Source organism: Rhineura floridana, chromosome 3, assembly GCF_030035675.1.
Source record: "Rhineura floridana isolate rRhiFlo1 chromosome 3, rRhiFlo1.hap2, whole genome shotgun sequence".
NCBI classification, from domain to species: domain Eukaryota; kingdom Metazoa; phylum Chordata; class Lepidosauria; order Squamata; family Rhineuridae; genus Rhineura; species Rhineura floridana.
In genome coordinates this window covers 216301451-216315391 of record NC_084482.1, presented here as the reverse complement: position 1 = coordinate 216315391, position 13941 = coordinate 216301451, and the positions used below count along the sequence as shown (strand labels likewise).

Below are 13941 nucleotides of genomic sequence, written 5' to 3'. Positions count from 1 at the left end.
GCCAAAATAGCCTCTAATGATTGTGGACCTATTTCTTCCAGCAGCTAAATGCCTCTGAATAACCAGTTGCTGGGAATCACAACTTGGGAGAGGGTTATTGGACTCACGTTCTCCTTGCAGGCTTCCCATTGGGCCTTCTGGTTGGCCACTGTGAGAAGAGGATGCTGGACTAGATGGGCCTTTGATGGGATCTAGTAGCCAGATTCTTCCCATGAGCTGTAGGGGGCAGACCACTGAGAAGAAAGTTGCTCCTTCTGTTTTGCAATCAGATTGAAGGCTTTAATCCATAGACTTCACTTGAAGGAAACTCCTAAACCAGCATCCGTGTTTGTCTTAGTATTCAACTGCCTTTCCTTCTGGAGGATGACCTGGTTGCTATCCAGACTTATCCACATTTCCTCAGGGAAAGTCTTCCCCTCCTGAGGGTATTATAATCCACTCAGCAAACAATGTTTTGGCTTTTGTAGGACTTGGTGGTAGCCCCATTTAGGACAGCCTTTGCCAGAAGAGGGAGGAGTCTCTTGGGCCCTGTTGGAGGCTTCCTTGGAGCACAGAAATCAAAGATGGAGGACTCAGAAGGCCCTGAAGCAGGAAGATGTCTGTATATCAACCAGACTGGGATCCCTGGGGAATTCTGGGAAATAAGTGTGCAGAAAATTCTGGGTAAGGAGGACACCCTCAGCTCAGTTGTTCAATGCCAGCATTTCAGGCAGTTCTGCTACTGGGAGGCCAAAGGGCCCCGAGAAGTTTGCAGCCGACTCCACAATCTCTGCTGTCAGTGGCTGAAGCCAGAGCGCCACACGAAGAATGAGATCTTGGACCTGGTGATCCTGGAACAATTCTTGGCTGTCCTTCCGCCAGAGATGGAGAGCTGGGTGAGGGAATGTGGAGCGGAGACCTGTTCCCAGGCGGTGGCCCTGGCAGAAAGTTACTTTCTGAGCCAGGCAGAGGACAAGAAGCAGGCAGAGCGGCGGGTGAGTAAAAGCACAATCCTGTTATCCTCCAAGCGGCTCAGAATGTGAGGGGGCAGATTTTGAAACACTCTGTACTTGTCAGACCTTTTCTGCAAATCAGCCACAGAGGAATGTCCAAAAAACTCCAAAGCCATCTGCCTCTATCGCACATTTTTCTAATCCGTCTCCCCATTCACTGCCTTCGATATCCTCATTGTTATTTCAGCTCATGGGTCTGTTTGCAGAAGTGGCCACTGATTTCCTGAAGTCACAGGAGACTCCGTCAGATGCCAAAGACAATCCCTTGCGAAGGGGGACCATTCAGGAGAGTGACATCCTTGCCACCTCACTGGGTAAGAATTGATCTCCTCCCTCTGTTGATTAGGCCAGGTCACTTAACCTCTGAGACAAGCATGTGCTACTGGCTTCCCATCATTTTCTCTCTCACAGGTGATGACGTGATGCTGGAAAGACCTCAACCATCTCTTCTTTGTGATGGAGGGGAAGTAGCTGCTGTGGAGGAGGATCAGGTAGGGGGAGGTGTTGGGATCTAGAAGACTGGAAACTTTAGGGGTCCATAACAAGGGTCTTTGGGGAACTCTCGTTTGACATGAGAGAGTTAGTAAACCTCACCCCCTTAGCAAGATTTAAGAGAGAGCCATTGTTGGGAAAAATAGTCACAAAAGTCCATGACATTCTGTGCTCACCACAAGAACAGGAAACTATAACACTGTACAGTCTGACCACAAGAACAGGAAACTAAGAGCGATTGTCTAAAGTATGTGTCGTAAACTGGTTCTTAAGATCAAGGCAAATGTCTTTACACGCACACCCCAATCTAGGGGTATCAGTGATGTACAACTTCAATAAAAGTTTCTAATGTTTCATGGATTGTAGGCATGAGGGAGGGGGTCTCCATAAGGCAGAGAGCTTGAAGTATATTAAAGGTTTAAGAGTAATCTAGATTAAGTATGAAATATCCATTTAGATAGTAAAGAAGTTAAGTAAGTATTTTGAGTTAAGACTATAGGAATCGTAGCTGTCTCTGCACTGCTGGTGAATTACAAAGAATATTTGTTCTTTGCACATCCTTTGCAACACCCTGTCATTGTCCCTCGCAAGTTGAAATGGGAAAGCTAGATTCGCTGTTCCAGCGTGTAGGCATAGAGTGACAGAAGCTATAAAGGTCAGAACCAATATAAGGTATAGTTTAAATAAGAATCATTGATATAGGGTTGATATAGGTATAGATTATAGGTAATTTTATTTATTTTTATTTATTTGTTTCATTTTTAGACCGCCCACAGCTAGTAGCTCTCTGGGCGGTGTACAAAACAGATTAAAAATACAATATTATAATAAAATCAATCACATATATCAACAATATTAAAATAAAGCGTAGACATAAACATTAAAAACATTAAAAAGCCTGGGAGTACAGCCAGGTCTTAACCTGGTGCCTAAAAGAAAGCACCGTAGGCGCCAGGTGTATCTCTTCAGGTAAGCTGTTCCACAATTCGGGGGCCACTACAGAAAAGGCCCTAGATCTGGTAACAATCCTCCGGGCATCCTGGTGAGATGGTACCCGGAGGAGGGCCTTAGATACTGAACGAAGTGAACGGGTAGGTTCATAGCGGGAGAGGCGTTCCACAAGGTACTGTGGTCCCACACCGTGTAAGGCTTTATAAGTCAAAACCAGCACCTTGAATCTGGCTCGGAAACAAATAGGTAGCCAGTGCAAACGGGCCAGGACAGGTGTTATATGCGCAGACCGATTGGTCCTCGTCAATAGCCTGGCTGCCGCGTTTTGCACCAGCTGAAGTTTCCGAACTGTCTTCAAGGGCAGCCCTACGTAGAGTGCATTACAGTAATCCAGTCTAGAAGTTACCAGGGCATGAACAACTGAAGCGAGATCGTCACTGTCCAGATAGGGGTGTAGTTGGGCTACTAAACGAAGATGGTAAAATGCATTCCGAGCCACCGAGGCCACTTGAGCCTCAAGCGACAAGGAAGGGTCAAAAAGGACCCCCAAACTACGAACCTGTTCTTTCAAGGGGAGTGTAACCCCATCTAGAACAGGATGAACATCCACCATCCGGGCAGGGAAAGAGCTCACCAACAGTGTTTCAGTCTTGTCTGGATTGAGTTTCAGTTTATTAGCTCTCATCCAGTCCATTATCTTTTTTTTTTTTTACAATAATTTTTATTCAGATTTTCATAAAACATACATAACAAAACCATAAAACATTCAAAGACAAAAAACAAAATCAAAAATAGTTAGACAAAAAAAAATAAAAAGTAAAATATTGACTTCCCATTTGTCACAGATCAAATCAGTTATAGGTCTACAATGTATAACAATCCTGTCTCTTAAATCATATTATAAAATCACTTTCCTCCAGTAGTTATCTTACTTAATCATCAAATCTCATAAACATTACTTTATTCTTTCCACAAAAAGTCAAAGAGAGGTTTCAATTCTTTAAGAAATATATCTATCAATTTTTCTCCAGAAAAGCATGTCGATTAATCCATCTCATTAATAATTATAATAATCTTATTGTCATAACCATAGTCAAAATAAACATTTCGATTAATCCATCTCATCAGAATCTGTTAGGTTCAATAATTTCAATAGCCATTATTCTATTATCCCTATTAGTTCCATCTTCCATCTTCCATCTTCAATAGTCTTGTTAAGTCCAGTAATTTCAGTGTCCAATCTTCCATTATCAGTATTCCGTAATAATCTTGCTGTCATAACCATATAAATATTAACTTCCCATTTGTCACAGATCAAATCAGTTATAGGTCTACAATGTATAACAATCCTGTCTCTTAAATCATATTATAAAATCACTTTCCTCCAGTAGTTATCTTACTTAATCATCAAATCTCATAAACATTACTTTATTCTTTCCACAAAAAGTCAAAGAGAGGTTTCAATTCTTTAAGAAATATATCTATCAATTTTTCTCCAGATAAGCATGTCGATTAATCCATCTCATTAATAATTATAATAATCTTATTGTCATAACCATAGTCAAAATAAACATTTCGATTAATCCATCTCATCAGAATCTGTTAGGTTCAATAATTTCAATAGCCATTATTCTATTATCCCTATTAGTTCCATCTTCCATCTTCCATCTTCAATAGTCTTGTTAACTCCAGTAATTTCAGTGTCCAATCTTCCATTATCAGTATTCCGTAATAATCTTGCTGTCATAACCATAGTCATATAGTAAGAGTCTAATGGGAATTTCCTCTATCCCAAATATTTTCTTGCCATCCATTCTGAATAGGTTGCTGGAATACTGCAGTAAAATCATATCTCTGTTCTTTTTTACAAAATGTACTGGCTCATCTCTTGAAAGTTTTTCCCTTGTCACATGGCTGCAGTTAATTCCATAGGTTTTCTCTATATTAGGCTCCATCACATCATTCCAGTCCAGAAGATTGTCCATGCCATTGATAACTTTATCTCTAATATCTTCATTAATTTCTTCAGAGATAACATTGAATTCCAAACAGTAGATTTTATTTCTAAAATCCATAAATTCCAAATCTTTTTCCTGTTCCACGTTTGTTCCAGGCTCCAGGGTCTCCTCTCTCACAGGGACCCCTATTTCTTTAAACTCCTGGATCATTTTGCACAATTCAATTTTCAGCTCCTTACAACCCTGTCGCAGGGTTCGTTTCGTTATCTCAATCTCATCCATTATTTTCTGAAACCTAGTTACTTCCAGATTCTCAGCCACTTTCTTGATTGCCATTTTAAAAGAAAAATATAAGAGAACCACTTCTTATTTCAGCAACAATTGGGTTAATACTCCAAACTTGATGACATCACAGTATAAACAGAGCAGCCAGCCTTATCTCACTATGCTTAGGAAAACAAAATGTAGTTCCCAGGATCGAAACAATTAATGGCGTCGTCAGGAAACAGATTCGTCAAAATAAAATAAACCAAAAAGAGAGTAGTCTCAGACAATATAATATTCTTCAGAATAGAAATCAGGAATAGAAATCTCTCTTCTGTGTATATCTTTAGAATGCAAATCCAGGACAGCTTTTTGCAACAAAAACAGAGATAAGCTGTTAATTAGTGCATAGCAGAGAAGAGTTATAGCTCACCGGAAAGATGTCCAAAGCCGATCAATCTGGCAAATCTCCTTTTACTGCAACAGTTTAAGTCAAGTAAAAAAATATAGAAAGAAGGGTGCTTGCCTGTTAGTCCGTTCTCTCTCTAAAGAAAAGATGAACGTGTCGCTTTATCAGATAGAGCTTGTTGAAAATCCGTCCTCCTTTGTCGGCTGGACCACGTCTCATAAATCAATGAAATCTAGTCCTCCCAACAAAAATAGGCTTTGAGGTTAATCTCTTCGTTTCTCCCTGCCCGGGAGAAGTTTCATCAGTCAAAAAAAAAAGTTTTGACTGATTTATATCTGAATAAGCTTCTTTTGCGGCGGGAGCCCGTCCCAAAAGCAGGCACAGGCTAAGTCACCCTTCCCGGAAGTCCTCATCCAGTCCATTATCGCGGTCAGGCAGCGGTTTAGCACATCAACAGCCTCACCTGAAGAAGGTGAAAAGGAGAAATAGAGCTGCGTGTCATCAGCGTACTGATGGCAACGCACTCCAAACCTCCTGATGACCGCACCCAGAGGCTGCATGTAGATGTTAAAAAGCATGGGGGACAAAACCGACCCCTGAGGGACTCCACAATGGAGAGTCCAGGGTGTCGAGCAATGTTCCCCAAGCACTACCTTCTGGCGACGATCCGCTAAGTAGGAGCAGAACCGCTGCCAAGCAGTGCCCCCAACTCCCAACTCCGCGAGTCTCCCCAGAAGGATACCTTGGTCGATGGTATCAAAAGCAGCTGAGAGATCAAGGAGAATCAACAGAGTCACACTCCCCCTGTCCCTCTCCCGACAAAGGTCATCGTACAGGGCGACCAAGGCTGTTTCAGTGCCAAAACTGGACCTAAAACCGGATTGAAACGGATCCAGATAATCTGTTTCATCCAAAAGTGCCTGGAGCTGGTTGGCAACCACCCGTTCCAAGACCTTGCCCAAGGAAGGGACATTCGCCACCGGTCTATAGTTGTTCAGAACATCTGGGTCCAAAGAAGGTTTATTTAACAAAGGTCTCACTACTGCCTCCTTGAGACTACCAGGGACTACTCCCTCTCTCAAGGAGGCATTTATCACCTCTTTGGCCCAGCCGGTGGTTTCGGTCCTGCCAGCCTTCACCAGCCAAGATGGGCAAGGGTCCAGAGCAGACGTGGTCACCCGCACCATTCCAAGCACCTTATCCACTTCCTCGAGCTGCACCAACTGAAACTCATCCAATAATGAAGGACAAGGCCGCGCTCTGGACACCTCAATGGATTCATCTGTCATAACATCAGAGTCTAAGTCCCGACGGATGCATGCAATCTTGTCCTGGAAGTGCTCCGCAAATTCGTTACAGCGGGCTTCCGATGTTTCTTTAGTATCGTGAGAGCCAGAATGTAACAGCCCACGTACTACCCTAAACAGCTCCGCTGGGCGGCAAAGAGATGATCTAATGGTGGCAGCAAAATAAAACTTTTTTGCCGCCCTAACCGCTTTTACATACATCTTAGTGGAAGCACTTACCAAAGCATGACTACATCCGTCAGGAGTTCGCCTCCATCTGCACTCTAGCCTCCTTCTCTCTTGCTTCATCACTCTCAGCTCCAGGGTATACCACGGTGCTGTATGAGTTCTGCACTGAAGGGGGCGCGCGGGAGCGATCGTGTCAATGGCCCGGGTCATCTCCGTATTCCACAGGTCAACCAGGGCCTCGACAGGAGCGCCAGTACTATCAGCCGGAAAGACTCCCAGAGCCGTCTGGAAAGCTACAGGATCCATAAGCCTCCGGGAGCGGACCAACTTAATAGGTCCCCCGCCTCTGCAGAGGGAAAGGGTTGTCGTAAGTCTAAAACTCAGCAAGTGGTGATCTGTCCATGACAACGGAGTAGATGAAAAATACCCCGCCCTCAGATCACCATCTCCATGACCAGTGGCGAAGATCAAATCAAGAGTATGTCCTGATACATGCGTCGGGCCAGTAACAATTTGAGACAGCCCCATGGTTGTCATGGAGGCCATGAAGTCCTGAGCCGCCCCAAACAAGACAGTCTCGGCATGAATGTTGAAGTCCCCCAGTACCACAAGTCTAGGGGACCTCAACAATACCTCCGAGACTATCTCTGTCAGCTCAGCTAGGGAAGCCGTTGGGCAGCAAGGTGGGCGGTACACCAACAGTATTCCCAGTCTGTCTCCTTGGCCCAGCACAAGATGAAGACACTCCAGACCATTCGCCATCTGGACAGGGCGCTTGGTGAGAGAGAAAGAACTCCTATAGACCACAGCAACCCCACCTCCCCGGCCCTCAGATCTACCGCAGTGCTGCACCGAATACCCAGGTGGGCAAAGCTGGGAAAGAGCAACTCCTCCCTGCTCGCTCACCCAGGTCTCGGTAATGCATGCAAGATCGGCACCCTTCTCCACAATCAAATCGTGGATAAGGGGAGTTTTATTAACAGCCGACCTTGTATTTAAAAGCAGCACCTGGAGATCCGAGAGCTGGCTGATAGTACAACCAACAGTCCTGTGGGTATGAGGAGAACCGGAACAGGGCACAGACACAATTTGTCTGGGACGAGTTCCCCTTATCTGGCATGTTCTCCTCCCAACACCATAATAAGAGAATAGATACAGCATCAGATAAGGCTTTAATAAAGAAGTCATTTTGTGGACCACAAGGATTGACAGTATGGTCAGGCTCCCTGAAAAGGAGAAATGACAAAAGGTAAAAACCACAGGATTCACCACAAAAACAGGAAGGTTGGTGCAGTTTGCGATAAACACGTAGATGGGCAGATCCTTCTCGGAAGAGGGGTATGTTCTAAGGGGAGTAAGACCCAATCAGTGTAGAAAGATTAGCATGAAATTAATAGTTAATTAGTGGGGCCAGGGTTTACTGGAAATGGGGGGGTATTTAAGAGGGAACCCGGGGCGAGCAGCTCAGGGCCATTAGCTTACTCTGAAACCCAGAGACGTGTGTTGTCCAGTCAGGGAAGGAGAGGTAGCCCAAGGATCCTTGTTGTCTTTTCGTGTTTGTGGGTATTAAGGTTACTTTGCTTGCTGAAGAGTGTGGAGAGTGTGTTTCCTTCTGTTCTTCCTGTTACCAATAAAATTCTTATTTCAAAAGATCAGTCCAGCTTTGGGGTTCCTACTTTTTCTGGGTTTTAAGGAGGAGAAATATTTGGGCATGGAGTAGATGCAGGGATGGCAGTAGGAGTGTAAGGGGACTCTCGGTATTACAGTCCTTATAGCCACCACTGCATAAGTATGGGCTGGGCTTGTAGGCATGATCGTTGTGCCTGGAAGAACCCCACCCCCCAGAACTTTGCAACAGAGGGAGACTGGGGACAGCCTGGATGCCTCTGTCCTCTGGTCACCTCCTGGGCCTGGATGAATTTCTCTCCTTCGCTTTGCTTCTACCAAAGCTGCCCCCTCAGGAGGCTGTGAACGCCACTCGAGAAGGTCTCATTTCTGCATCCCTTCCTTGATGAATTTTAATAACAATCTTTATGTCACCTATGAAAGGGCAACTATTTCCTTTTTTTTTAGGGCCGCGTGTCCTTTGAGGAGGTGGCTGTGCATTTCACCGAGGAGGAGTGGGCTTTGCTGGATCCTGACCAGAGGGCGCTGCACAGGGAAGTCATGGAGGAGAATTGTCGGATCATCACCTCCCTTGGTAAGGCTGCCTGGCTGCATAGCTGGCAATGATATGAATTAGAATTTATAATACTGAGCATTTTTATTTATTTATTTTATATTATTGTTATTTCTATTCCACCTTTCCTCTGAGGAGCTCAAGGTGAGCTACTAGTTTTTCCCCACTCCCTTTTATCCTGAACAGCCCTGTGAGGGAGAAGCTGAGAGTTTTCAGCAGGGGCCAAAAAGACAACAGAGATGGTGCCTGTCTGATATTTAACAGGTGGCAGTTCCAGAGGGCAGGTGCCACCATGTTAAAGATCTACTTCCTGTGTGGTGCAGAACAGACTTCCTGATGGGATGGGATGGGATGGGATGTGCAGGAGGCCCACATCTGCAGTGATCGACTAGGTATATAAGGGGTGGGACAATCTTTCAGGTGTTCTGGTCCCAAGCTGTATAAGGCAATGATACACAGAATCCAACACCTTGAACTTAGCCCAGTAGCTAATTGGCAGCCAGTGCAATTCTTCAGCAGTGGGTTAACATCAGCTGCAGCTTGCAGACCAACCTCAAATGCAGCCCACTTAGACCACCTTGCAGTAACCCAGCCTGGATGTTAGCAGTGCACAGACAATAATGTTTAGGATATCCTGTTCCAGCCAAGATTGCCTCCGTCAGCTGGGTCAGAGACGTTTCTGGACAGAAGGGTGGATGGTACATTAGCAACAACCCTAATTTAGTGTTTCCTTGGTTCAACAGCAGGTGCAGGCCCTCATGGCCAACTCTACTGGAGATAGAAGTTCTATGGTCCACAGCAACTCCTCCCCCTCATCCTTGCATCCCGTGCTGATGTTCCACTGAGTATCCATGTGGGCACAGCTGGGTTGGATCAAGCTCCTCCCAACTTACCCAGATTGTGTACTAATCTGGCTTTAAACAACAGCACTCGCAGGCCAGGCCCTGGCTTTAAACCACAGCACACACCACAGATGAGCAACTAGGAACCCATCCATGGGAGGAGTGGGAGCAAGGAAGAAGGCATAAATGGAGTTTCCCTCATTTCCCATGGTAACTTGTCACCTCCCCGTGGCTATACATTCCTTTACTGAAACTGGGGTGACATCCCCCATGTCCCTCCTTCCCAAGATTCCTATTTTTATTCTGCCATAGTTCTAAACAATTAATCTAATCCATTATTTTCTGCTCCGACTGGAAGGATCTCTCCAACAATTGATGCCCAGCACATCCAAGGTCTCTTTCACAGACCGTTTATGATTGAGCTTGGGATTTTCTTCCCACCAGTGACATGCTCTCCTGCTGAATCACAGGTCCTCTCCTTTTTATTTGATCATATGTTTATTCTGCCATTGTTCTAAACAATTCGGAAGAGGGTTCTGTCCCACAGTCCTGTCAGGCTTAGTGAGAATGATTCCACCTAACTGACCTTGATGGGTGAGCTGGGAGCTGAGCGCTTGGCTCCAGGGACCCAATTAAATAGTCGATAGAACACCGGCTCTCAGTTTAGGTGTTATCAGCAGTAGCTAAATGAATGGCACAATCTGCCTTCCAACTAAGGCTATTCCATTCTTCCATTATCAAAAGCATTATGTGTGGTTGTTCAGTTAATAGAGGCTCATTTCTGTCTTGGGTTCATAACATTTTCCTGTCTTTGGAACAGGTCATGAATGGGAAACCGAGAATCAGAGAGAACTGCAAGGGGTGTTCCACAAAAGAGGCACGTATATGAAGAGGGAGCAGCAGAGGAGAACCGAAGAAGAGAAGAGGAGAAATAAATCTTGCACTTCTCAGGGCAGTGATTGCCATCAAATCCCAATCCAAGAAAAACTACAAAAAGGAAGAAAAACAGATACATACTGTGTGCATCAGAGAAGTTTCTTTTCTAAGACAACATTTAAAGCTTATTACAAAATCCACATAGGAAAGAAACCATACAAATGCTTGGAGTGTGGAAAGAGCTTTCATCAAAATTCTACCCTTACTACACATCAAAGGATCCACACAGGGGAGAAACCATATAAATGTTTGGAGTGTGGAAAGAGCTTTTCTCAAAGTTCTGCCCTTATTACCCATCAAAGAATTCACACTGGGGAGAAACCATTTCAATGCTTGGAGTGTGGAAAGAGCTTCAGTCATAAGTCATGTCTCACTTCTCATCAAAGAATTCACACTGGGGAGAAGCCATTTAAATGCTTGGAATGTGGAAAGAGCTTCACGAATAAGTCATGTCTCACTTCTCATCAAAGAATTCACAGTGAGGAGAAACCATATCAGTGCTTGGTGTGTGGAAAGAGTTTCACTCAGAAGATACGTCTAGCTACTCATCAAAGAATCCACACAGGGGAGAAACCATTTAAATGCTTGGAATGTGGAAAGAGCTTCATGGAGAAGATGGGTCTCACTTTGCATCAAAGAATTCATACAGGGGAAAAACCATATAAATGTTTGGAATGTGGAAAGAGCTTCACGCAGAATTCAAGTCTCACTTTGCATCAAAGAATTCACAGTGGGGAGAAACCATTTAAATGCTTGGAGTGTGGAAAGAGCTTCACGCAGAATGCAAGTCTCACTTTACATCAAAGAATTCACAGTGGGGAGAAACCATTTAAATGCCTGGAGTGTGGAAAGAGCCTCAGTAATAAGTCAAATCTCAATTCTCATCAAAGAATTCACAGTGGGGAGAAACCATATAAATGCTATGAGTGTGGAAAGAGCTTCACACAGAATGCAAGTCTCACTTTGCATCAGAGAACACACACTGGGGAGAAACCATTTAAATGCCTGGAGTGTGGAAAGAGCTTCAGTAATAAGTCAAATCTCAATTCTCATCAAAGATGTCACAGTGGGGAGAAACCATATAAATGCTTTGAGTGTGGAAAGAGCCTCAGTAATAAGGCACGTCTCACTTCTCATCAAAGAATCCACACAGGGGAGAAACCATTTAAATGCCTGGAGTGTGGAAAGAGCTTCCGGCAAAAGACAATTCTCACTTTTCATCAAAGAATTCACACAGGGGAGAAACCATTTAAATGCTTGGAGTGTGGAAAGAGCTTGATGAAGAAGATAAACCTCATATTTCATCAAAGAATTCACACGGGAGTGAAACCATATAAATGTTTTGAATGTGGAAAGAGCTTCAGTAGTAAATCATATCTCACTGTTCATCAAAGAATCCACACCGGGGAGAAACCATTTAAATGCTTGGAGTGTGGAAAGAGCTTTTATACAAGCACTGATTTCCATCGTCATAGAAGAATTCACAGTGGGGAGAAACCGTATAAATGTTTGGAGTGTGGAAAGAGCTTCAAGGAGAAGAGAAGTCTCACTTTGCATCAAAGAATTCACACAGGGGAAAAACCATTTAAATGTGTGGAGTGTGGAAAGAGCTTCAGGAACAAGAATAGTTTCACTTCACACCAAAATATTCACAGAGGAGAGAAACTGTACAAATGCTTGGAGTATTAACGAAACTTCAGTAAAAAGACATCTTGCTGCTCATCAAAGAATTTATACAGGGGACAAACTGCATAAATGATTGGGTTAAAAAGAAAAGAATTCACATATAGAAGGAGTATGTATATGGTATAAGATTGTCACAGTGTAACTCCCATTTCAGATTGGAGATGGGCTGTTCAGGGATGGGGCCTGTTCTCTAGCCTGGCTTGGCTTGGGAGGGCATCTGCAGGACTGATGGTGTGAAGGAAACAGGCTCTGTTGACATGGTCGGTTTGTACAGATCAGGGCTGGGGAACCTCCAGTTCCCAAGACAATCCCCCCCCCCCGGGTTCCAATTTGGCTCAGCTGGTCTTATTTCACAAACCATGTCTACACGCCAATCAAGTGATGTCATCTGACATTATCTGTCAATCAGCTGGTGCCTTGCTGCACCTTACCAGGGCTCCCTGGAATCTTAATTATTGCTTTCCCAGATATCCTTTGAGACTAATTGCTCAGTCCAGTCTCTAAAAGAGATTTCCCCCTCAGGCACTTTTAAATGAGGAGCCGGAAAGTCTGTTGCTAGGGTGGTTTTAGATACTCTGTGGGCACTCTTGTGATCATACTAGTCCTTTTCCTGCCTGCCTTCCTCACTCCTCCATACGCTGGCCGCTTCAGAGAAATAAGCGCTCATTGGCTGCCAGCTGCCCATTTGCTACTGGGCCAAGTTCAAAGTTCTGGTTTTGGTGTACAAAGCCCTATACAGCTCGGGAGCAGGATACCTGAAAGACCGTCTTACCTCTTATATTCCCAGTCGATTATTGCACTCTGCAGGTGAGGCCCTCCTGCAGATACCATCTTATCAGGTCCGTACCGCACAGCATAGGAAGTGGGCCTTCAGTGTCTTTGCCCTGATACTTTAGAATTCCCTCCCCTTAACGACCAGACAGGTGCATCTCTGTTATCTTTTTGGCACCTACTGAAGACCTTCCCCTTTCAACAAGCCTTCTAAGTAGAGGCTTTATCCCAGCCTGTGTCTGTGCTGAAATTGCTTTTTAAGGTTTTTTTTAAAGTTGGTTTATTTAAAAAAGGATGTTTTTAAGCTGGTTTATTTTAATATGTCTTTAAAGAGTTTTTGTTTTAATAAATAAAGCATTTTGTTTTTAGTATGTTTTAAAGTGTTTTTAGTGTTTTTATTTGGCACCCAGGGCTCCTTCTGGGATGAAGGGCAGCATATAAATTTAATAAATAAGTGCTAGAAAAGGGGCTGCGTTTGAAGGCTGGACGGTTCCGTTTGCATCGGTAAGGAAGGAATTAAAAATAATAATTGAATGCTGTGTCTGGACGCCTAGGTGTGAAAGTGAGAGAGCACTCTGTGTGTGTGTGCGCGCGCATGATTTCTTGGGCGAATAACTTTCCTATAGTTTGTGTGTGTAGTGTAAACTTTAAACGGTAAGAACCAAGTTGGACTTGGATGCTTTGGCCTTTGGCCTGGGCCACTTGGAGTATGGGCTCGTCCGCTTGAACTTTGGACGCAGCCCTTGGAGGGTTGGCCAGATAAGAATCCGGCCCTCAGGCCAAAAAAGGTTCCCCACGCCTGGTACACAAACCTTGCTTTTATATCCTGCTTTGTATTATCTGACCATGTAAGCTTGCTTGTCTGGTTGTTTGGGGATTATAGGGTTAACTTGCTATTCCTACCCTAGGGCTCAGATGAGAAGGTGGTGGGCTTCATTGAAGAGGAGTCCTACATCGGTATTTCCAGGGATGGGTAGCCAGATGCC

General features: G+C 44.3%; 1 protein-coding gene across 8 annotated transcripts in view; it reads left to right on the top strand.

Moving 5' to 3' along the window:
* LOC133381570 (zinc finger protein 501-like) overlaps positions 1–13310 on the top strand; it is a 39967-nt gene extending 26657 nt beyond the window's left edge. For 2 of the 8 annotated variants that reach the window (XM_061620842.1, XM_061620843.1), the window contains 5 exons: positions 468–974; positions 1180–1306; positions 1404–1483; positions 8615–8741; positions 10383–13308. In XM_061620842.1, coding sequence (XP_061476826.1) covers positions 564–974; positions 1180–1306; positions 1404–1483; positions 8615–8741; positions 10383–12187 — 2550 coding nt within the window. In that variant the 5' untranslated portion in view covers positions 468–563 and the 3' untranslated portion in view covers positions 12188–13308. Of the gene's footprint in view, positions 1–41; positions 975–1179; positions 1307–1403; positions 1484–5709; positions 6909–8614; positions 8742–10382 lie in introns of those variants that run through there. The other 6 variants (XM_061620841.1, XM_061620840.1, XM_061620846.1 and 3 more) reach the window with 6 other exon arrangements.
* Positions 13311–13941: the final 631 nt, after the last annotated feature.